Source organism: Athene cunicularia (genome assembly GCF_003259725.1).
Source record: "Athene cunicularia isolate RWA chromosome 7 unlocalized genomic scaffold, athCun1 chr7_part1, whole genome shotgun sequence".
NCBI lineage: Eukaryota > Metazoa > Chordata > Aves > Strigiformes > Strigidae > Athene > Athene cunicularia.
In genome coordinates, this window is record NW_020799107.1 from 672,771 (window position 1) to 696,431 (window position 23,661).

At 39.8% G+C, this 23,661-nt stretch overlaps 1 protein-coding gene and 1 long non-coding RNA gene across 2 annotated transcripts in view; both read left to right on the forward strand.

The window, feature by feature from the left end:
* Positions 1 to 9,092: 9,092 nt before the first annotated feature.
* On the forward strand, positions 9,093 to 13,692 carry LOC113482010. The gene is made up of 3 exons (XR_003398769.1): positions 9,093 to 9,271; positions 9,766 to 10,023; positions 12,706 to 13,692. It is a non-coding gene; the product is annotated as an uncharacterized LOC113482010 (long non-coding RNA).
* A 623-nt stretch (positions 13,693 to 14,315) lies between these two features.
* BOLL (boule homolog, RNA binding protein) overlaps positions 14,316 to 23,661 on the forward strand; it is a 38,689-nt gene continuing 29,343 nt past the window's right edge. The window contains exons 1-3 of the mRNA XM_026852393.1: positions 14,316 to 14,327; positions 15,365 to 15,382; positions 16,807 to 16,848. Of these exons, the coding sequence (XP_026708194.1) occupies positions 14,316 to 14,327; positions 15,365 to 15,382; positions 16,807 to 16,848 (72 nt within the window). The remainder of the gene's footprint in view (positions 14,328 to 15,364; positions 15,383 to 16,806; positions 16,849 to 23,661) is intronic.

The window sequence follows — 23,661 nt, forward strand, 5'->3', positions numbered from 1 at the left end:
GCTCTCACCCTGCTCTGCCCCATGGCTTTCCCACTTACTTGAGCACTAGCATCTGATTACTGATTGAGGAATTTGACTTCCTATTGCTATTTACTTCCTTTTTCTCGCAAACACGGTGTAACCAACATTCTCGTGCGGTCACTACAGCACACTTACTCCTCAAAATGTAAGGACTTTGCAGTAGGATCTAACAGTTCAGAATTTCTTACATTCATGGGGTCTTTTTCATCAATACTCTTGGCAGAAGTTTTTATTTGGTTGGTTGTGCTTTTGGTTTGTTTGGATTTTTAAGCACATACACTTTCTAGGAGATACATCAACACAAAACACAGAGGAAGGTACACCAGCATACACAAAAGATGCAAGATGGATAGAGCCACGTTGGCGTAAGCAGTAGGCCTCTCTCAAACTGCAAATGCACCCTACCTTTTATTTAAGCAACTCCTTTTTTTGTTGTGTTTTCCACATACTATCTGAAAGAGCTAAATAAGAGATAAATTTTTTGTAGTTTACAATCAAAACATATTAACAATCCAACAAAACTGTCTAATGAATTAAAAACATGCTATGCCTACCTATAATACAATACAGGTAATTAGATCCAAATTATGCTGGGAGGATCAATGCTCAACATAGCTTGACAGACTTTGGGTCCATAAAATACTAAGCCATAAGCACTATGCTTTATCTGATTCTAGACTTATTTGAAAGGTGTATAATTAATCAACCAGCTTCATACTGAATAGATATCAAGAGATTGTTACTGCCCATTCAGAAGTTGTATCCAAGTTAAAAACAAATTTACAGTAAAGTATGATTTTAGAGTCCTAATTATCCACCACCCTGCTTCTTCTGTAGTCATTTACACCCATGCAAATTAATAAAATTAATACATGACAACTTTGCAGTACTCAAACTAATTTCCACTTTGTATGAATCTTTGAACAAGGCACTGGACAGCAAAGACATGCTCCTTTTGTCCCTCAAAGTACCACCAAAGCAGCACAACATAGGTCAACCAAGGGGGGTGAGATCTAGCAGGATGGAGAACCTCGGGGGGATAGTCAATATGAACATAATAACCTTTTTCTGTAGCCATTTTTGCTAAGATTATCCAAGACATGGTGTGAGTGTTAGTACTCCCCTGAGCATGCAACTCAGGAGTAGAATCAAGCTTTCATGGTATACATTTACAACTAGAATATTTTTTAAAATATTCCCCGTATAGTAGCAAAGTAGTGACAGTGGTGTCAGTTACCTTTTAGAGTTTGATACACCTTTAAATAGGCATGTCACAATAACATTATTTGATGCATCCTGCCAAAAATAATCCCAAACCTAATTTTGCTGACATAAGTGGCTCTGGAACAGGAATATTTTATCTCAGTCTGATGCCAGTTAATCAATTAAATTAGGGCCTGTACACAGTCTTAATGGTCAGAGACTTTCAGCTTAATAAATACACGTTTTAACAATGAACCACAACAAAATGAAGTCATTACAATCATTTCATTAATTTAAACATGTTTCAGAAAGGGTCTCAATAATCACTAAAACTGAAAATTTCTGACATAAAGAGATTCCCCCAGAAGACAGTATTCTACATAAGTAAGCTTCAAAACCAAAAATGTTTAGAGTACAGAACGATTTAAGAACAATGCATTTGACTGTAAATACACTTCCACACCAAGATATACAAAGATGCCAGTCATTTGTTAGTATTTGGTAAAGGCACTTAGCATTTTGCAGAACTTAACATTTTAATCAAGTATGAGCAGTTCCTAAACTGTCATGCATGTTAAAACCTCCAATTCATATTGGCTAAAAGAAAAAAAGAAAAAAAAAAGCACTAGAATACATGTGCAATAAAAAGTTGTATTAATCATCATTCCCCATTTCTTAGAAAAATCACCAAGGTATTACCAAAAATTACACCTACCAGGTGCATCCTGGAAAGAAAAAGATATGTTGATTATGTCTACAAGCATGATCAGCTAAATGTTTCACCACAGAGGGTGCATTATTGCATCTACAGTAACTGCCTGCATTTGCACATCTACTGTGGGGAAGGACAGAAAAAAAATATACCATTAATTCAAATAAAAGATTCTTGTTACAGATGGAGTTGATCTCAGTGGAACCACAATACGAATAAAATATTTTCATAACAAACAGGATTTGCATCTCTGCAGATACGAATACTTAGTTTTATTAACAGCTGCTTAACATATTTGGAAAACAGTAGAAAGCATGCCTCTGCCACTGCTCTACTCACCAGCACCGTTACTCCAACAGAACATTATTTTTAATCATTACTTATGTACTTCTGCACTTTAGTCTCTGTGTCACATAACATGCTTGAAAAACAAATCAAGAAGTATCACCAACTTCACCTCTCATTCCTGACCATAATAGCTCCTACCTCTTACCTAGAAAACCTATCAAACAACTTCCTGAAAAGACCTGCCACAACTTGTGTTTGCAAATCGCCAGACTTGCTGGTATCCTACAGAAAGGATATTGTTCCACCAGTTTGAAAAAAAGTCACCTTTCGGTAATTTCAGTGGAAGACATTCAAATAACCTTGACTATTATGATCCTGTATGGAAAGATACCACAAACACAATGCTATTATCCATCTCTACCCACATGTTTAATGAGATCGCTAGTCGTGGTACATTATGTGATATATGGAACCAATTGACAAGAAAACTACTCCAGAGTATAGCAGTCAGCATAACGGACAGATTTGCTATAAACTTCAACAGAAGCAATTTGCCCTGGATGTAGGTTGCTGCGGTTTGGTTGGGGGGGTTTGGCTGTTTTTTTAAAGAACTACTAGAGTTTATACAAGTCCGTGTAAAGGCTCCCATTGATTTTTAAGAGATTTCTAGCCAGGTCTCAAGTTCTCCTTGAGTAGAAGTTAACTTAAATAACTTTTTACTTGAGTACAGAAATGGCTGGAAGTAACCACCTTTTTTAAAAGGGCAAAAAGGTCAGTCTCACCTCTGTGCCTGGCAAGATCACAGAGGGGATCCTCCTGGAAACTACACTAGGGCACATGGAAAATAAGGAGGTGAATGTGGCAGCCAGTGTGCTTCACTAAGGGCAAATCATGCCTAATGAATTTGGTGGGCTTCTACAATGGGATTACAATGCTGGTGGCTAAGGGAAGAGCAAATGACATCATCTACCTGGACTTGTGCAAAGCTTTTGGCACTGTCCTGCAGGACATCCTTGTCTCTAAACTGGAGAGATATGGGTCTGACACATGGACCACTCAGTGGATAAGGAATTACCTGGATGGTCACACTCGAAGGTCAACAGCTCAATATCCAAATGGAGAGCAGTGACAAGTGCCATTCCTCAGGGGTCGGTGCTGGGACCAGTGCTGTTTAACATCTTTGTTGATGACAGGGACAGTGGGATTAAGTGCACCCTCAGCAAGTTTGCTAACAACCCCAAGCTGTGTGGTGCAGTTGACATACTGGAGGGATGTGCCATCCAGAGAGACCTGGAGAGGTGGGACCGTGAAAACCTCATAAAGTTCAACAAGGCCAAGTTCAAGGTCCCGCACACGGGTCAGGGCAATCCCAAGCACAAATACAGGCTGGGCAATGAGTGGGGCTGAGAGCAGCCCTGAGGAGAAGGACTTGGGGGTATTAGTGGGTGGAAAACTGACTGTGAGCCAGCAATGTGCGCTCACAGTCCAGAAAGACAACTGTGTGCTGGGCTGCACCAAGAGAAGTGTGGCCAGCAGGGCGAGGGAGGGGATTCTCCCCCTCTACTCCGGTCTCATGAGATCCCACCTGCCAGTACTGTGTCCAGCTCTGGGGCCCCCAACATAAGAGGGTCATGGACCTGCTTGAGCAGGTCCAGAGGAGGCCACAAAGATGACCTGGGAGCTGGAGCACCTCCCCTGTGAGGACAGGCTGAGAGAGTTGGGGTGTTCAGCCCGGAGAAGAGAAGGCTCCGGGGAGACCCTATAGCGGCCTTCCAGTGCTGAAAGGGGCTACAGGAAAGGTGGGGAGGGACTCTGCATCAGGGGGTGTAGGGACAGATGAGGGGTAATGGTTTTAAAATGAAAGAGCGTAGATTTAGATCAGATATAAGGAAGAAATTCTCTACTGCAAGGTTGGTGAGACACTGGCACAGGTTGCCCAGAGCAGCTGTGGCTGCCCCCTCCCTGGCAGTGTTCCAGGCCAGGTTGGACGGGGCTGTGAGCAACCTGGGCTAGTGGAAGGTGTCCCTGCCCATGGCAGGGGGGTGGGAACTGGATGATCTTTGAGGTCCCCTCCAACCCGAACCATTCTATGAATTCAAAATTATTGTATTTTGTGGCAAATCCAATAATCAGAAACAGCCTAAATTAAACATGAAAAACTCCAATAAAATGAACGGAAAGAAACCTTTGCATATTATTCATAGATTGGCTTGGGTACAAGGTACATATTAAAATTGTCGGTAGCAAGTATAAGTGACTGTAGGCCTGCATAAGAGAAAAATCTCTGTAAGAAACTTTTCTGGCAAAACTTGGATCCCTAAAGGCCTGAGAAGCTAAGTGAGCCTTCAGGACAGCTTCATGGGACCCATATGCATAAATCCTGCACCTGAATCCCATTTTATACACTTAAGTCTTCGGTGGACTGTAGCAACGCAGACCACAAATAATTATTATTTATAACTTGACACAAAAAAATTGCACAAGACCTAATTCCTTTTCACTACAATGTTATCACCTTAGGCACAGCCATGTTGCTTTGTTTTCAGGGAAGAGGTGGAGATTAAACCCCAGTCTGAACTGCCTACCACCCTCCATGAGAAAGTATCCTAGTGATAAATGCAACAGTTCTATAGAAAAACTGTCCATTTTCTGTGATACTAACTACTGGATATAATTCATTTGACAAAAGCAGGTCTACAACCAGTACAAGTTCTGTTCAAACCTATCTTGAGTACATGCTTATGAAAAAACAGTGGTTCATGGAATACAGGTGCAGTGTTATAAAAATACACAGGCTACAAACAGCTGTGCCACAGCAATCCAAAAAAAATCTCCAAAATGCTTCTCTCTGTAAAGCTGGCAAAAAAACCACCCAGAAACACTTCTAATTAACAGAGAAAATTTTTTTTCGTTTCTAAAAAATTTTCACACTGGCAATAATGGAAAACAGTCTTCTGTGACTCTTAAGAGTGTATTTAAGTTTTTCTTAACAAATAGATACCGGGTTAGATAAAGGTCAATCTAGGCTGGTATCCCAGCTACAGGAATACATGCATGGGGAGACATTTAAGAAGCAGGAAAGTACAAAGTAATCAATCCTCCGCTGTAGCTTCCCAGTGTTCAACCACTTGCAGTTTGGGGGACTTTCTAAGCCAGATGCTTCTGGTGCATTGTGAAGCTCTCCTCCATCAGTCTGTCATTTTGAACCTGCCTGAACCCATTTACATTTCTGACTGTCACAGCTTTCTGTGGCTAAGTGTAGATTTAATCACATGCTGCATTAGAAAATACTTTCATTTATTTTAAATCTACTGCAATATATAACTATCACGGGGTTTCCCCTGCTTCACTTTCTGTGAATATCTGTTCCCTGTTTCTCCTCTCCACAGTGTTTGGAAATTTACATACATTAAAATATCACCCGCCAGTTACCTTTTTCCAGACCAGCCTGATGGATTTCTCATTTTGTGGCAGTCGTTCCATGGCTAGGCATGTCATTCTTGCCCTTGCTCTATACCTTTTTAGGCTCTACTGTAGTCTTTAATGTATTCTCTACCTAAGTATTTTCCTCCTTTTCTAGGATACTTATGAATATGCCAAAGAATGCAGTTGTGGTTAAAAAAAAAATCACCACTGGGCTACCAACTAATTAATCAGCTTTAATGAATCTTAATTTACAACTATGACTATGTAAGTAACAAGTATCTAAATATAAGCTTTCCCAGGAAAACGCTGAGTTACTGGAGAATCACTACAGTCCTGAAAAACTCTACTGTCTTCTGAAAAAAAAGTCTTAAATAGTTATTTTGCATAGACAGGTGTATCATGTATTTAAAACACTGAAATTCTGTCACTGCACTTCAGAGCACAACCTGAGAAAAACTAAGCCTCATTCTTTTTTATTGTAAGTTTGGGGGTTTTTTAAACTAAAAATGTCACTAGGATAAATAAAACTTCTTGAAACAAGACAGCTGGCTATCTTGATACACTTCCACTGATGAATTCAATTGCAAACCCCTAATCCTTGCAGTTCTTAGACTAGTAGTATATGACAGGCAAGGAGAGCTCAACTGGCTTTCAAAGGAAAAAAAAAAATCTGTGCATGGAACAGAGGCAAAAAGTCTCTGGAAGAACTTCACTGAAAGGTCTCATAGCTCTACTGCGACTGAAGTTAAAGACTGACTCTGCAGTTCCTACTTCAAGTTCATGTCATGGGCATATTCTGCTGTTACTAGCATAATACCGAGCTGTGTTATCTGCTCCAGCATCTTGACACAAAGATCCAGGAAGAAAAAAACCACACAGTCCCAGAAGTTTGTATTGCATGCAAACAAAGCAGAGAGAGAAACCTGATAAGAACTGACAGGGAAATATTTTGGTAAAAAGTTACAAAATATTTCAGTAGGCATTACATAACAAATTACACAGCCTTCCTATCCGTTTATTTAAATGCTTGTATGTGGCAATGTCAGAAGGAACATGCCAGAAGGAAAACAACATCAGTCAACTCTGTTTAGAATCCCACACAAGAAGGCTTCTAAACCATTACATGTAAAGAAGAAAACCAGTTCTTTGAGCACTGTCTTCTGTTCTCCTGAACTAAAAGTGGTTGCACTTAACATTTTATTTGCCCACAACTGGCCCTGGATTATGCACAAGACAAAAAAATAGGAAACACTTGGCAAATAATTTAGCCAATGCACGGTCCATCTTTGGGCTTCTTTGAAAATGGGTGAAATCCTGTGCACTCTTGCCCTGTCTCCATCTCCCAACCATTATACTCTGCTGACTGCAGGCTCCACATGGCAAAAACCCTTTCTTGCTCCAGTTCTATAGTAAGACCATTTACTTCTCCCTTGAATTAAAGAAAAAAAAAAAACAAAACACACACAAACCCCAAAACCCCAACAACTAGTGCACATACATTAGGGAAATTTTCTAAAGCACAAGAGTGGCTACAACTGCTTCTTATGAATGTGAATTCAAATTTACCTCACGCTACAAAGCTGTGAACATCAGCAAAGCAAAATGGGAATAAAAACATCCCAGCTACATTTTGTTCTTTTTATAAAATAAATGAGTTCTCTTGTTTCTGAAGCCAAATATAGAGCAATGAATGAACTGAAGATTATCTAGAAGGGTTCGTATTTTACTTGCTGTAGATGCCAAATGTAATTTGCTGCAGGAAAGGTTTTTGCAAGTCCCTGTTCAGCCCTTTATACTTCACAGTTATACTGTGGATGCCAAAACACTCCAATGTAAACAAGTCTGGCTTCCACTGGAATTGCACTCTCAGAGGCTAACCTTGAAACTTGTGAAGTTCTAAAAGATAGATGGGAAAAAAAAGTGCTGCTAAAAGTACTTTGATCAGCCAAATCTAAAGAATTTTAACTTTTTGCTTAATTCACCGAGACCACTCATGCTTAAAGTACACCTTTAAATAACTGGGAGAGAAATGGGAAAACAGGGCAAGACTGTTCAACTCATGCAGAATAAGAGCTTGCCCTTACCGTACAACTTCCTTTGCTTTCTTAAACCCCCTTTTTCAGCTGGTAAGATCAGCTTAAAGTGATGGAATACTATTCTGACTATAGATTTATATGAACATACAGACTTTTTAGAGTAAAATAAATATAACATTGTAAAATTAATTTCCCTGCAAAACATACAGTGCTTAAGAAGAACTCCTGCATGTTCATGTCCTGAAAAAACAGAAAAGGTAAAATAAATTTGGGGAGTTTTATCTTAACGTCCCCTAAAATTTGTGTTCAACATCTGATGAACATTTCCAGGACATCAGAAAGTCCTGGAAGATGCAGACAAATAAATTATTTCATTCCTATCCCACGTTAAAAGTATTTCCCATTCACTAGTATAATGCCAAAGGAAAACTGTGATTCAAAACACTTTTATACACCACTGAGACAGCCTTGTGGGAATATAAACATAATGCTCTGTATGGGGTCCCAACAGTACGCCTTAGACATGCATTGCCTGCCTATTCTCAAGTTCAGATACCCGCTATCAGACACAAACATGTTACCTAATTTAACAACCACATTTATGATGAATTATGGCATTTTTATTTCCATTTCTATCATAAGACCATTCCAGACCCTGACAATGATTGGAATAATTTTCTGGGTTCCAGACAGGATCTATGCATAGGCATCCTTTGTTCTGAAGGCAATGCTGTCCTAGAAATCAAATTCTTCCTCATACAGTGTTCAATCCATTGACCTTATCGGCCCATCCTAGCTGTCCTTTGCAGGTGCTAAGTTTGAATGCACCGTTCCTAAGCTCAGGAAGCTGAGTTTACCCAGTATTTCAGATGATGCCTTACCAATTCCTTTTATAACAACATTAATACTTTCTTATCTCTATCAGAAATCTCTCTGATGATAAACACCATCCCAGGTCGTATCTCAAGATATTTCCTCCAGTTGGAACACAGATCATTATCACTCTCAGTAGTATTACTAAATATCAACCTGTAACGAAAATGCTATTAAAACTTATCCACCATTTGTGACATTAAAACATATCCACTATATAGAACTGGTGTAGTCTGTAAGAACAATGTGTTAATTTAAATCCAAGACTGTGTATTTTTGAAACCTTTAACCAACTCCAACAGAAAATACCATTTCCATACCAGAACACTCACACAACTTTGGTCCCGGGTTAGTAAAGCATTTATGCAACTTCAGACTGGAAGCATTCCCATTACATTCAGTGGATGCCTTTAGAAGGCTAAAACCACACTTAGGCCGCGGCCGGTCCCTGCGGCCGGTCCCGGGGGCGGCGCCGGGCTCAGCGCGGGGCGGGAAGAGGAGCCGCCCGGCAGAGGTTCTCCCCTGGCAGCCGGGCCAGCCACGAGGCGAGTGGTTAGTGCGAGCGCGGTGCTGTCCTTCGCAACTCCTCGGGTGGTATTTAGTGACAGTGAGGTTATCTGCAGGGAGGCCTCGGGAAGCATGGGGTGAGGGGGCCTGCAGCAAGGCTAAAAGCGTACGAGAGAGGAAAGCAGGACAGACACTTGAGAAAGAGGTAATACAGAAATGTGGAAAATAGGGGAGGGGTAGGGCTGGGCAAGCTGATAGTCGCTGGAGATGCAAGACTATTCAAAATTACAGCTGTTGGCTTTAAAGGCGGTAAGACACAGTGGAAAATTTAATATCTCTGGTTTCTAAAGTAATTTCCTAATGAATGTGTTGGGCACCTGTTGGCAGTCAGTGATTAAGAGTAAGAGGTAACCTCCATGCCCCAGCCGGTCATTAACTACTAACAAATGCCTAACTACTGGATATAATTGCCACTTAAAGGAGGTTAAATTTTTCTGTACACATACAGTATATAACATTTATAATTCCATATAAAAACCCCAAGTTCTGCCAAGGTTACTGAGCCATTTATCATGTTCAACACAGAGGGACAGATCTAAATATCACTGAACTTCTTTTCATGAGCTTCCATCTAAATTTGATGTTAAAAAAATGTCATAATACATGTATATAATAGTTGTTTTGTTTTTTTTCATTGAGAAAGGCCACAAAATAAGTAACCCTAAAAGAAGATAGAAAATATTCACATTGAAGAAACATTTATCTTAAAATAATACTGGAGAGAAAAGAGGGGTAACGGAGCGGAGGACTCAACCCCAGCCTGCATTGTACAAAAGAGAGAACGTGATCCCAAGTCATTGCAACAAAGAGCAAGAAAAAAGAATAAGCTTATGGTTACATATCCACATACTGTTACACAGACTGACCTAAGGAGAAAATTTAAAGACAATGTGAAAGGTAATTACCATGCAGTGTGTTGTTGTAGGAAATTATTTCATGTAGAAATGTGTTGCAGCTTTTTTATATATTTTGTGAAATCATATTGTTTAATCACAGATTTAATTTGGAACAGCAAAGTACTGTCATAGCTGGAACCTGCTGCATCCACCAGAAACTGTCTGTAGCGTGTTGCACAGCAACATGCATATAACATAAAGAACTTCATCCTTTCTAGGATATGTCTTACACATTCCAACTTAGATATTTGTGGTCAAATGCATTTGTCTTCTGAGATCAAAAGTTTAAAATCATTCGATTCTCACCTTAAATTACAACCTTTGACACCTGAAGTCTTTAACTGAAAACCTACAGATTTTCATAAACATCAAGCCTACAGGGAACACAAAGCAAATCATACTTGTTTTGTCCACAGGGTGCAGAGCTTTTAGAATTATGTATGGGGCAGCTAAGAGAGTGTTTAGTTAAACTTGTCTTCAGAAGAGAATAAAAGTTTGACTTTTTTTTAGTACTATATTTCTGACTATGCATCTCTGGATGCTTTTGAGGCATCTGTATCTATCTCCTTCTGTTTGTAAATGTGAAGGACCATGAATTATGAAGGAAAAGAGCAATCAATTTTTATATCTAATTTTAATATCTAATTTTAAAAAATAATTAACAAAAGGAAGATTTACGCTAAAAGTGATTGGATAGAAAGTAAGAAAGTTCAAGATTGCTTGGTGATAAATATATTTAACAGGTTTCCATGTTCAGTTTGAAGATGATCTGATGCAGCTCACTACAAAAACACTGTAGTGTTGTCTACAATTACTTGAGATTGCGACAGATTTTCAAGAACAGTCAAAGAATTCACTCAAGCTAAGAAAGGCAAGATGATAGATTTTTTTTAAATCTTATTTGTGTTTGCCTGAAGACATGAGTCAGCAAGTGCCTGCAGTGTCTATTTTAATGTGTTTTTTGGTACACTCGACTTACTCCATGCTCAAGGCACACAACTGTTTCTTAGTGGGTGTATTTTGTATCATAAACCATCTGAAAATACAGTTGTCTTAGAGCTATGTTGGATTATAGTTTATATAAGCCAGTAGTTTCCACCCAGATAGTGAATTTTGAGAAGCTCTTAAAATTAAAGTGTTCTTCTGGGAGCTGAAAGTGGTGCTCCTGTACCAATTGACCATTGCTGATGAAGTGTGAAAACTGACATATTTTCCTGTGTCAGGAACATCTCATTTGCAAGACCAGGAAAGAGCAATAGGGAACAAGTATGTTTTCAAGTATGCATACTCGTATTCTTCAAGTATGCATTCATGATGATAGCAAATCATAATTCATTGTAGAATTGATGAGACGCAAAGTTATTGATGAGAAAATGTGTTGCAAGGTATTTCTTAGTGAATTTTTTAAGTCTCAGTAGTTACTGTGTCTGTACTGTTATATCCTGAATACAATATTATAAAACAAAGAAGCGTGTCAATGATATAATTTATTTCTACCAAGACGTACTTGTTGCTAAGCTTTGCTCAGGTTTTGGCAAGATAAATTCAAGTCATATTTTGCCTATAAAACTATTATCAAGTTTTTAGGCTGGGGGGAAAACGAAAAGGCCAATTCATGTCAAAAGATGATCATCTTTAATTTAAAATGTACTGTGTACGTTTTCAATCTTTGTGAAGTTTAAAAAAAATATTTACGCTATTTGATTCAATGCCTCCTAATTTTTTTGTTTATTCTTATTTTGTCTTACCTACTACTTTGTTGAAAAAGCCTCCCAATACTTATACATCTTTATTTTCTAGGTAGTATAAATCTTGTGTCCTCTCTAACTTAGCAAGAAGTTCTTTTGTGATATGCCTCTATCTTAATGATGTTCTTGTTCCAGTTGAAGTCACTGATTAATTCTTTTCCTTGTCTGATCTGATAGTACTTTCAGAACTAATCCAGTGTTTTTAATAATTAGAATACTGTGGTTATGGAAGATTCCTGCCAGTTCTTAGCTCTGAGGAATAATCCTTTATTTTAGCAGTATTATTTGCCCAAACACATACACCAATTAAGTATGAGAAAGGGTAAAATCAGGACCTCAATTAGGTGATGTCTAATCCTACTTTACCACCACTGCTTACTATATAGACACAGGCCCAAGCCCTTGGTGTGGAACATATTCATTTTTATATGGAGATCAATGCATATGAAAAGATCATTACCACTGTGAAGAGCCCCCCAAAAGTTAGCAAACACCAAAATTAAGGTTAGTGGTCCCTATGCAATTTAGTATCCCTTGGTGAGAATGTTGTAATCATGCTCTAGGACTGCGGCTCCTCTCACCACATGGGATAATCCCTGTGGATGAGACTGGTTTCCTCACCTTGAGCCCTATTCCAGTTATTCTCACCTTTCTCCAGACACAAATTTTACTGTCATCCACCTCCTTCTCCTCCAAGCTGTATCAAGGTATTCTAGCACTCAGCATCTCCTCCCTCCTTCCCCTCTCTGGATCCTCCCAGTTAGTGCTACCATCGTTTGCTCACCAGCTGCCATGGACCACTCAGCACAGGAGACCTGAGAGACCTACTGGACATCCTTGCCAGAGTGGTTGTGGCATTTTTTGCCACTCTTGCGGGTACTTCTTTCATTGCTCCTGCTATAGACTTCTTTACCCATTTGCCTCCTTTCCTGCAGGCTCAGCTCTTACCACTCTGCGTTCAACAGACATATTTTCCTTCACCCCCAACCTGGGTGTGGGGATGGGTCACTGCAAGCAGGAGGGAGAATGTCACTGCTTGTGGCTCTGCTGGTTGACTTTGACTGTGATACAGCTCAACTGCTCCGCAGCCCCAGAGAAGATGGAAAGGAGCCTGGGTTAGATAATGCCTGGCATGAACAGAGGAGTAAAATCTGAGAAACAGAGATTCTGTAAACAAATTTTTCAGAGGCAGGTAGCAACATTTGAACAAAATCCCTGATAAGGAAGTGATTCCTACCAAATTTTGAATCAGTTGCAAAAGAAGATGACATTATAATTTTTCCAAGGGTGGATGGTAAAATGTCACATGGTGGTTTGTTTTTGTAAATACTTAAAAACCCTTTTTTTCCTATTCTGATTTTCAAGGGTAGATGTTTGACAAGAATCTATGTCCCTTACATAAACAATCACAACATGAGTCATACATATACCCGTCATCACATTTTTGACTAAAGTGATTGAAGTTTGTGAAGTTAGCAAGTAATTGAAAATAAGGTTTTTAATGGACAGTATCAGATAATCCCCAAAGTGGTGCTGCAACCTAGGCAAAACACAGGAAGCGTTTATTCATTTGTGCAACTAGTGAAGCTTTCTCAAGTTCCCCATGTTTAGCTGCTAGTTGCTTAAGTTTGGGGAACAGAAGGCATGTTGTATACATTCTAATAGAAATTATCTTGAGGATTTGGAGGAGTCTTAAAGACAAATTCTTATTCAAGTCTAATGATACTTAATAATAACAGCTCTTGTTTAAGGTAGGTGATAATTCCACTTCATGAGAACATTTACCAATGACTGTCTCTTTTTAAGTCCTCTCATCATTGCTTTTAGTATTTCTTTGGCTGTGACACATGCATAGAAATCTAATTGTAGTTGTTGCTACCTTTCAGGCCATGTGAACTTGTTAACTGCTATGATCCAATAGGTGTATGCCATGTCCCCCTTTCTTTGGTAATTACCTATCAGCGGGTGCAATATCATGCTAGACAGTGTACTGTGTTGCAGCCTTTCACCTCCTTTCTAGCTCAATGGGTATATTCAGTGTTAGAAATACACGTGGCACCATGGTTCCCATCCACTTAGATGCAATTTTGGGGGAACATTTGGATTATCATGAACTCTGTAGCTGCTGGGGAAGCAGCATTAGTGTTAAATGATACCTACTAGCCAGGAATTATTCCTACTGAGGATAGAAAGCATTCTGGTAATGTCCCAGTTAAAAAGCTACTGTTACGGTCTCTTATCTTGCCACCTCAGAAGACTGCTAGCAATGTCAGCAGTAGCTGTATTCTCATTCACTTTGTAGTTAAAGAGAGGAAATTTGGTCAGTATACCAAGCATGGAATTTAGGCTGTTCTTCTGCCTGTTAATCAGACACACAACTTTCCTCTTAACATGAGCTCTCTGAAAGATTTTGCATTGTTCAACTAGGTTTGGTCATAAACAAGTTAATCATGTGCAGCCTGGACCACTGAGGGGATATGGACTAGCCCAACCATCAGGAGAAAAGACTACTCATTTGAATTCTTTCTGGGGGGTCCTGACAGCGATGGCAGGAAAAGTATCATAGAAATTAATAGGAGTGGATCTGTACAGGGAGAGCATTGGTGCCAAGAGCCTGATATCCAGACCAGAGGCATTTTGAGTGGGGGTTACTTAGGAAAAGTCCTAGTCCAGTCCCATGGAGAGAATAGCTGCACATTAGAGTACAGTACTGGTAGTCCTGTGGCAGTGTCTCTTTTCATTTCAACTGAGAAGTCATCAGGTTGCACACTCAGAAACTGCTCTGTCATGTGAACCAAGTAGGTAAGTTAGGATGATCAGGAGATTTGCTTCAAAACTGCACCCTTGATCCAAACAAAAATGCTAAACCAGATACACCCAAGATGCGTCAGCGTTAGAAGTACCTCGCTATCTTTAGATCACCTGTGCCTGAATGTCTACCTAAGGAAAGAGTGTAAAGAGCTATACCCATATCTGCCTCATTTCAAAGCAAGCTGGTTTCCTGTAGAAAAAGTCAAGGCAGTGCTTCCCAGCAGTATTTTTGACAGATTTTATGCTGTCTTGAAGTGGTAGTAGATGCGAGCAGAGAACAGGTACCCTGTACCATCTATTTATATACTGGAGCTCAAGTTATAGGCAGACTTTGGCCTAGTCCTTGATACCACTTCCAAATACAAGCTTACATGGAGCTAGATAAATGGATTTGAAAACTTGCTAAAAACATTTATGTCTTGTTTCTCATGCATGCAAATCTGGCCCATCTTTCTTAATTCACTAGAAAAAGTCATCTCAAAAAAGCATGCTAGGTAATTATGATCAAACTGTAATCCTCAAAATAATGTAAATTCCTCAGATATTAATTGAACAGGATTTTAAGAAGATTCAAAATACTTTCCATCATAGATGAAGTATATTTAATCTTTTATTGCAAAATCTCTTGTTTCTTAATGTCAGGTTAGAAGATACTCTAAAGACATTGAAAAGAAAGGCTAATGACTAATCTATGTAGGCTTATTTTCCTGAAATTTGCCATTGTGGGAGTACTAATATGTATAAACTGAAAGCATTGTTAACCACTGTTTATCTCTTTTCTAGGTAGTGTTAAATAAGCTGGTAATTAAAATCCATAGCCTATATTCCCACTGTAGTTTACATGAGGATTAGCAAAAGTGAAGCATTCTGCAAATAAAAAGCCAGGGCACTTTTACTCCCAAATGCAGAGATTTACAGACGAACCCACAGTAAAACTAGAAAATTATACCTGTGTTGGGCAAACTTGACATCTGTTTACACTGTGGTTTGGAAGAATCCTGTAATTCTAACCAGTTACCTTCTCTTTATCTAATCTCAGATATACAAGCAGACTCAGTAGCAAGATTTGGGAAGATTAAAAACTGAAGTGTATTAACTCTTCAGGTTATGCTGCTGTCAGAAGACAGCAGGACTTTTCCTGTCCTCTGCATATGTGAAGTCCAAAGATGCCAAGAAGTGTTATTATGAGCAGATATACACAATGAAGCTCAGTGAACCATACTTGAGCAGGACTTCTCAAAGGTTTGTGATTTTGGGGAGGATAGGAAAAACAAAAGGAAGAATAATGCCTCTTGTTTTGTAAATCCCCTGCTCCATAGTGGTGGGCCAAAATTTATACTGAATTATTTCCTATAAGCCACTACAAATAAAAGTAATGTAAATTACCTACTGGTCCAAATACTTATAAACCCTTGATTTGAATTGAAGGCAAAAGGTAAAAACCATTTCAGAGCCCACAAATGCTCTGAGATTGTATTCTACAAAATGAAAAAAAAGAGTGAATTGCAAATTTAGCAAAATTAGAAACAAAGAAAATCTCCTAATCACTCACACAGACAAGATAAGTGTTCTTACACAGCTTGATTCTAACTGAAACATGAATATTGAAAAATCTCTTCATCTTACAAAAAAACAAATCAAATTTAGTGTTAAATCAAGTAGGGAAAGATTAGTAATCCTTTTTAAAAATCAGTGCTTTGATTTCTTGTTCTTCCTACATATCTAATAATTTTTTTTAAATAATAGAAATTTTCAGAGGAAGGGACCTTTGTATAGTTATTTGAGATCTCCAGATAAAATACTCTATTTCATTATACATGTAGTTTATGATGAAGTGTTGCCCATTAAAGTTTGCCAGGCTTATTTCCCTAAAATTAATTAATAAATATCAGAAACCAAGTATTTAAAAAAGGATATCAAAGTCCAAGGTTGTAAAACATACTACTTCCATCTCTGCAACTGTTATTTTACAGTTGCAATTCTCCTTTTCACCATTAAATTTCATATTTGTTTCAATCAACTGACATGGAAAGTGAATCAAACCATAATGAGTAGAATGAGCCCAAGCATAAACTTTTCTTCCTGTACTCAGATGTATTCATCCCATTTCTGTTCTCTTTTGACTCCTATTAGGTAATTAACTCACGTGAGGGAGGAAAGAAAATACTGGAAAAGACAACATTTCTTTGTTTCATATCTTCATAACCATCCTGAATTAATGCCAGTTGGGACTGCAACTACAGAAGCTCTTCATTCACAGGAGAAAGGTTGGTACATATTTCATTCCATATAGTTCTATACAGCATAGTGTGGGAAAGATCAAGACAAAAAGAAGTAGAGGTTGATTATTTTACTGCTGTGGTCAACCATTCAGAACAGTGTTTCCAATTATGGGGTTTTTTTTCTTTCACTTTTACATGTAGAAGTTTTGAATAACAGATAGTAGAAAAAAAGCAACAGAAATGTGTAGGGATATATGCAAGTATTCCCCCATAAATGAGGCACCTCCTACCACCAGAGGCAGCTGTCTTACCTGAATCTGAAAAACTGCATGTATGGAGTACATTACCCTGTGTATGAAAAAGAAACAAAAAAATGCCATAATGGGCAACAATAAAATATCTTGACTCTTTTACTGTGTTTATGTGTACCATTCTTCTTCACATCACTGAAGTCAATAGAGAGAAAAGCTCCTGGCCTTTTGGACTACTGATCTAAATAAAAAAAAATTACAACATGATTCTTAAAAATGTCCCCAAGTATGTGGGTTAGATTAGCAACATCCTATCTACAGTGAGATTCGTCTTTGCTTCCTTTTATTTGGGATTGATACCTAAACATACAATGACATTTGAAGACTCAAGTTGTAAAAGGTAGGATTAGAACCCAGAGCCATTTTCTCAGATGGCAGTCAAATGAATTGGGAAAGGAAGAACCTGTTTACCTTATAAGAACCCTTTAACATCATGGCAGCATATAGGTGTTATTAAATTGCACTTACATCCATGTAGCTTTACGCTTCCAGAGCAAGCAAAGCCTGTTACTTTATCTTTCTTGCCAGTATTTTTTCCCACCTGTGTTTCATAATACATATCAATTGTTTATAGTCTTTTCTATTCATTTATTTCTGCTGCAGAATTTTATATTCAGTTCAGTGAAACATGTAAAATATATTATGACAACTGCAAAAGAGTATTAAAAACCTGAAATTTATCAATCTCTGGATAAGTATTCAATTTTTGTTTGACTAAGGGAAACACAGTAGGGAAAAAAATGAGAGGAAAGGCAATCAAAGCTGTCACACTCAGTTAAAGTAAATGAGGAGTCTGATAATTTTCTCTTCACTCACCTAACTGGAGATCTATTAATGTTTACATGTGACACACAGCTATGGTGTTTAGTTGGAGGACTATGCTTTTATACTGCATAAAGGAATCAGATTTCTCAGTAGACCTATTCAGTACTTCCTATTAATAAACACATTATCAGATTTAACAAAGGTTTGTAATGTAATTCTTCCATTTGCTACTGATAAGCTTTACAATTTCACTCAGATATATTCCATTTTTAAGTACTTTTCCAGATGTGGCACTTTTAACAGTATCTTTCATATATTAATTGTGACAAGTTCCATCAGCAATGGAGCTTTTACGCAGCAGTTTCCAGTAAGTTCTTCCCACTTGAGGACATGTAAAATAAAATGCACACAAATGCCTTTATAAATAAAACATCTACGCTCCAAACTCTGAAGTGAAACAGAAAACAAGCCAGTCTTACGTAGTGACTTCATTCCAATAATCTATGTTATGCTGACCATTGCTTTTGGGAAATAAGGCATTGTTAAACTAAGTTATAATACCTAATTATGTCTCCAAATTTGAAAGAAATCACTCATTGCCCTGATAGATTTTGAGCTAGAAATCATCCACAATAATGGATGATTTCTAGCAGTCAATATTCTGCAAGGATGGATGGATTTTGTTATGCAGTAAAATCTACCAGCCTGGGAAAATAGTATCAGGAGAGCAGTCCAGTGTACTGACCATCCAAGTCTCCTGTTCCTCTGGATCATCCATTGCTGAGGGTGGGGAAAGTGAAACAGGAAGCAAATGAGCAACTCAGATAAGAGTAGCACAGCTGAGTTTGATGGAGCCATAGAAAACAGTGTGTGAACCCCACTCACCCACCCCAGTACCCAGACACACACCCCACCAAGCCAACAGAGTCCCCAAGTACCCTGCAGTGCTCCTAACAGACTCCTGAGTGATGCAGTACCTCCCTAGTGAACCTAGTACCCCCTAAAGCCCCCTTATACTCTCCCAGTGCCCCCAGTAGCTCTGAGAGCCCTCCCAATAATATCTAGAGTCCTGCACTACCCTGAGTACCCAGTATCCTGCCAGAGCCCCCCAGTACCCACATGACTGCAGGGATTAAAGGCATAGTAGATACCAGTGCAGCCATTATGAGGAGGAAAGGGGGACCGAGACAAGAGGAAGCAAGCAACAGTATGGTTAGGGCAACCAGAAACACAATAGAAGGTAGCAACAAAGGGCAGAGAGAATGGTGGAAATAGGGATGGGGTGAGGAGTTGCAGCTCAGCTAGAAGGAAGACATGCTCAACTAACCCAGTGTCGTGGTTTAAACCCAGCCAGCAGCCCAACAGCACACAGCCACTCACTCACCCTCCACCACTCCAGGGAATGGGGGGAAACTGGAGGGGTAAAGGTAGGGAGATTCGTAGGTTAGGATAAAAACAATTTAATAGTTGAAATAAAAAATAATTATGATAACAGTAGTAATAATAGAAAATACAGACAAGTAATACACAGTGTGATTGCTCACCACCTGCTAACTGATGACCAGCCCATTCCCAGCTAGTGATCCTGGAGAAGAGAGAATCCTGGGACTGCAGTTGTAGAAAGAGAATGAGCTTCCCGATCAGCCCTCACCTATATACTGAGCATGACCTTGTAGGATATGGAATATTCCATTGGCTAGTTTGGGTCTGTTGCTTTGGCTCCGTTCTCTCCCAGCTTCTTGTGTACCTGCACACTAACAGGACATGGGAAGTTGAAAAGTCCTTGATTTCTTAGTTTCCTGGTTTGAGCCTAGAGGGCAACTGAGCACCACACAGCCACTTGCTCCCCGCTTCACCTTCAGGAATGGGAATGAGAAAATAAAGAAAAAGGCTCCAGAATTGAGACAAGAACAGGGAGGGGTGATCCACCCATTTCAGTCACGGGCAAAAGACAGACTCCTTAAGCAAAGAAAACATCAGTTTATTTCAAAGAGTAACAACAACAACACTTAGCAGACAGACTAGGACAGTGAGAAGCATTATCACATCTTAAAAACACCTTCCCCCCACCCCTCCCTTTTTCCCAGGCACAGCTTTGCTCCCCATTTCTCTACCTTCTACCCCTCAGTGGAGCAGGGTGGCAGGGGATAGGGGTTGCAGTCAGTCCACTGCTCCTTCCTCCTCAGGGGGAGGACGCCTTGCATTCTTCCCCTCCTCCAGCATGGGGTCCCTCTCACGGGAGACAGTCCTCCACGAAGCTGCTCCAACATGAGTCCTTCCATGGGATGCAACTCTTCCCAATATGCTCCAGCAAGGGTCCATTCTGCATGTTGCATCCTCCCAGCACCAAATTACAACAGCGGGGGCTTCCCACAGAGTCCTAGCCCTCTTCAGGCACAGCCACCTGCTCCAGCGTGGGGTCTTCCACGGGCTGTAGGTCAGCATCTGCTCCACTGTGGACCTCCACAGGCTGCAGGGCACATCCTGCCCTCACCACGGGCTGCAGGGGGTCTCTGCTCTGGCACACCTGCCCTCCTCCTCCTCCTTTCTTCCACTGACCTTGGTGTTTGCAGAGGTGTCTCCTTCACAACTCCTCCCAGGTTCCCCTTTTTGTTATCACAGAGGTGCGGTCACCATCACAAATTCTCTCACCCTTGGCCAGAAGTGGGTCCAACTTGGAGCTGGGGGATTTTCAAGAAGCTTCTCAGAGGGGCCACCCTGTAGCTCCTTCCCCTGCTACCAAAACTCCCTGCCAAACACACAAACTCGAAACGCTTAGCAACAACTAAAAACATTGGTATGTTTTTAACATTCTTCTCATATCATATCTCATACTGAATCCAAAACTATTCTAGCTACTATGAAGGAAAAAAAAAAAAATTAGCTCTATCCCAGCTGAAACCAGGACACCCAAAAAAGGGAATGGTGTGGGAAAAAAGCCTGTAAGATGAAAATGTCATCTCAGAATACACACAACCGTTTGAATAAATGGAAATCTTCCCAGAAACGAGTCATTTCCTTCCACATTTTTCACATGGCACTGACCATAATTTTTTTATTCAGTGGCACTCCTTAGGTGACCACCATAATACGCTTCAAAGCCCTGGTAACTCTCTTAGACGGTCTACTCGAAGTCCTTGAATACCTAAGAGCTCTTGGCTTTTTGATTGTTCTGGTTAAGGCTGAAGGTGTAGAGAATCCATTCACAAGCTTATAAGAGAAATTACTGTGCACATCTTAATAAATTACAGATTTATTTTTTTTTAATACATTTGTAGTCTATGCAACAGAGACAGAAGTTAATCTTTAGTAACAACTCGAAAGACAATTTTATGAAATTGAGAGCAGGAAGTAAGTCATCTTTCATCAGGTACAGTCTGGCTCTCCCTGTCTGACAGCGATATATTGATGCTTGTATTTCCATGAAAGGATCTTAAGATGCTAGTAGGAAAGCCAGCATTATTATCTGCAGATAAGTAACAGAAGCAAAAAAGGTAGCATGTCTTTTCCAAGCTCAGGGAATCAATCAGTGAAATAGCAGTCTGTTGCCAGGCCCCTGTATTACTCATAAAATCATCCTCGTCTTTTTGTGCCCAGAGAATTATATTCCTCCTTTCTCCTCCCAAATACTTTTTTCTCCCTATTTTTCACTCCTGCATTTTTCAGTTTCTCTTTCCTCACTTAACCTCTGACTTTTTCTGATGCTATAAAAAAGGACAAAAGGCGAGAGCCTACGACAACCAGCACATTCAAACTCTTGTCTTTGTCCAGCACTGCGTTTTAATTTGTGGGAGAGAGCAGCAGGAGAGATCATCTCATGCTGCGTCTATCACTGACATGCGAAGTCAGGAAAAACAGACACATTCCTGACTTCCTTGAGAGTGACTCCCTCACCCAGGATACAATTCCCTTAATGAAGCAGCCACACAATGCTAGGGACCCCAGTAACTTTTGTTGTAATATTTAAATTGTGTATGCATGGCAACATTTTTTTGCCAGCTCTGCTAGTAGTCACATTTATAGATGTGTTGGATTTTCAGGTTTTCAGTTTTTAAATTATCAGAATAAGAAAGCGTTCAGTCTTATTTATTTGTAAAAGTCCTATTTTTGGTCTCATTTTAGATTTAGTTTTTTTAACTTGAGAAGGAGGTATAATGTAGGAGATCCAACCATTAAAACTATGTAAAATACACTTCCATGTCTCTGAATGTTTCTGTATTCTTTCAGCTGTCCTGACTTCAAATTCCCCAAATCAAGATACAAAGCACATGAAAGGCTTGGCCTATTCTGCCTTTCACATCACTAAAATACAGTGCCATTCTTAGGATAAGCTTTGTTGCTGTCTGATAAATATTCAGAAAAGTCATTGAATGCAATTCAGCAAAATTCTGTAATCTTGCAATATAACTATTTATAAAACATCTGGTCAGCTCTGTTAAAATGGCCTTTTATGCAGTTTTCTCAGATAAAAAGAATCACTACTAAGGGTTAAGCATTATATTGTTATATATTACAGGCACAGAATAATTAGAAACTTTCCATTTTTTTTTTACTCCCTGTGGTAACAATAATGTTGCAGAAGCTGGTAGATGTAGAAGGAACACCAGAAAAGTAAGAAGCAGTGTAGAGTCCTGTAAAGACTGCAAGGTCTGTGCCCTGCCTATGCTCAGTGAGAGTTAAATGATGTAATTTATATGGAAAATGCTGCTGGGTTTCAGCTGGATCAGTATAATTTGCATAAAGCAAACTTAAGCAAGACACAAAGATTTGAATTCAGCTGAATTATAATTTATTGCAGACATTATCAAGATAATCTTTCTTTAAGTTTTTATTTTAAAGCACCCCCAAAAAATTAGGAAATTAGCCACTAATAAACTGACCCTATGGTGAATCCTGACATTGTGTCTCGGGGTTGAGCTGCCATGACTTAGCCTATGAACATTTGATCACTTTGAAAAACAGGTTTCCCACTGGGGTGGTTCTCACGGCATGCCTGCACACCAGCTCTTGCTGTCATCAAATCAAGGATTTCTGTCAGGCTGTACCGTGTAACTACATTGATTATGAGCTTGACATTTGAATCACACTTTTTTTTCCCAGACCTGTTTTGCAGCAGAGCTATTTTCAGGGCAATCTGCATTTGCAAACAGGATGAAATGGTGGAACAGGGGAACAGGTTGTAGTGCTGTTTGTTAAATGACCACAGAAGTACACCTGACACAAGCATTACTATTGGTCTTCCTCCTTCCATTCCGTAAGGCTGAAAAAAAGCCTTGGAATATTTTGAAGAGTGGTCATGAAAGTCAGTGTCATATTCTAGTCTCCTCTGGTAGCACACCCCAAATCACACCTCTAAGGTCATCCCAGGTCCCCTGCAGCACAGCCGTTTTCAGGGCAGCCTGCCTACTTGGAGCTGAAGCAAGGACAGCTGTAAAGTCTGAACCACGTTTTTGCCTCCGTCAAGTATGGCCTGATGAGCCAGACCCAAAGAACAGCCTCACTGGGCACTTTTGTATTTCTCCCGTGGAGGCCGGAGGACAGGTCAAACACGTGCCCTTATTTTTCTCCCCGTTTCACTCCCTGCTTGAGGGGAAGAAACCCCAGCTGCGGGTTGCCAGCAGTGTCCTCAGGTGGCAGACCTGGAGGGAGGTTCCCGGGCTGCCCCAGGGCCTGGCAGCGCCGCTCTCAGGGGTGCTACCGGCAACCGCAGCCCCCTTCTCGGAGCTGCCGCCCGAAGCAGGCGGGACGCCCGCCCCGGGAGCTGTTCCTGCGTGGGGGCCCG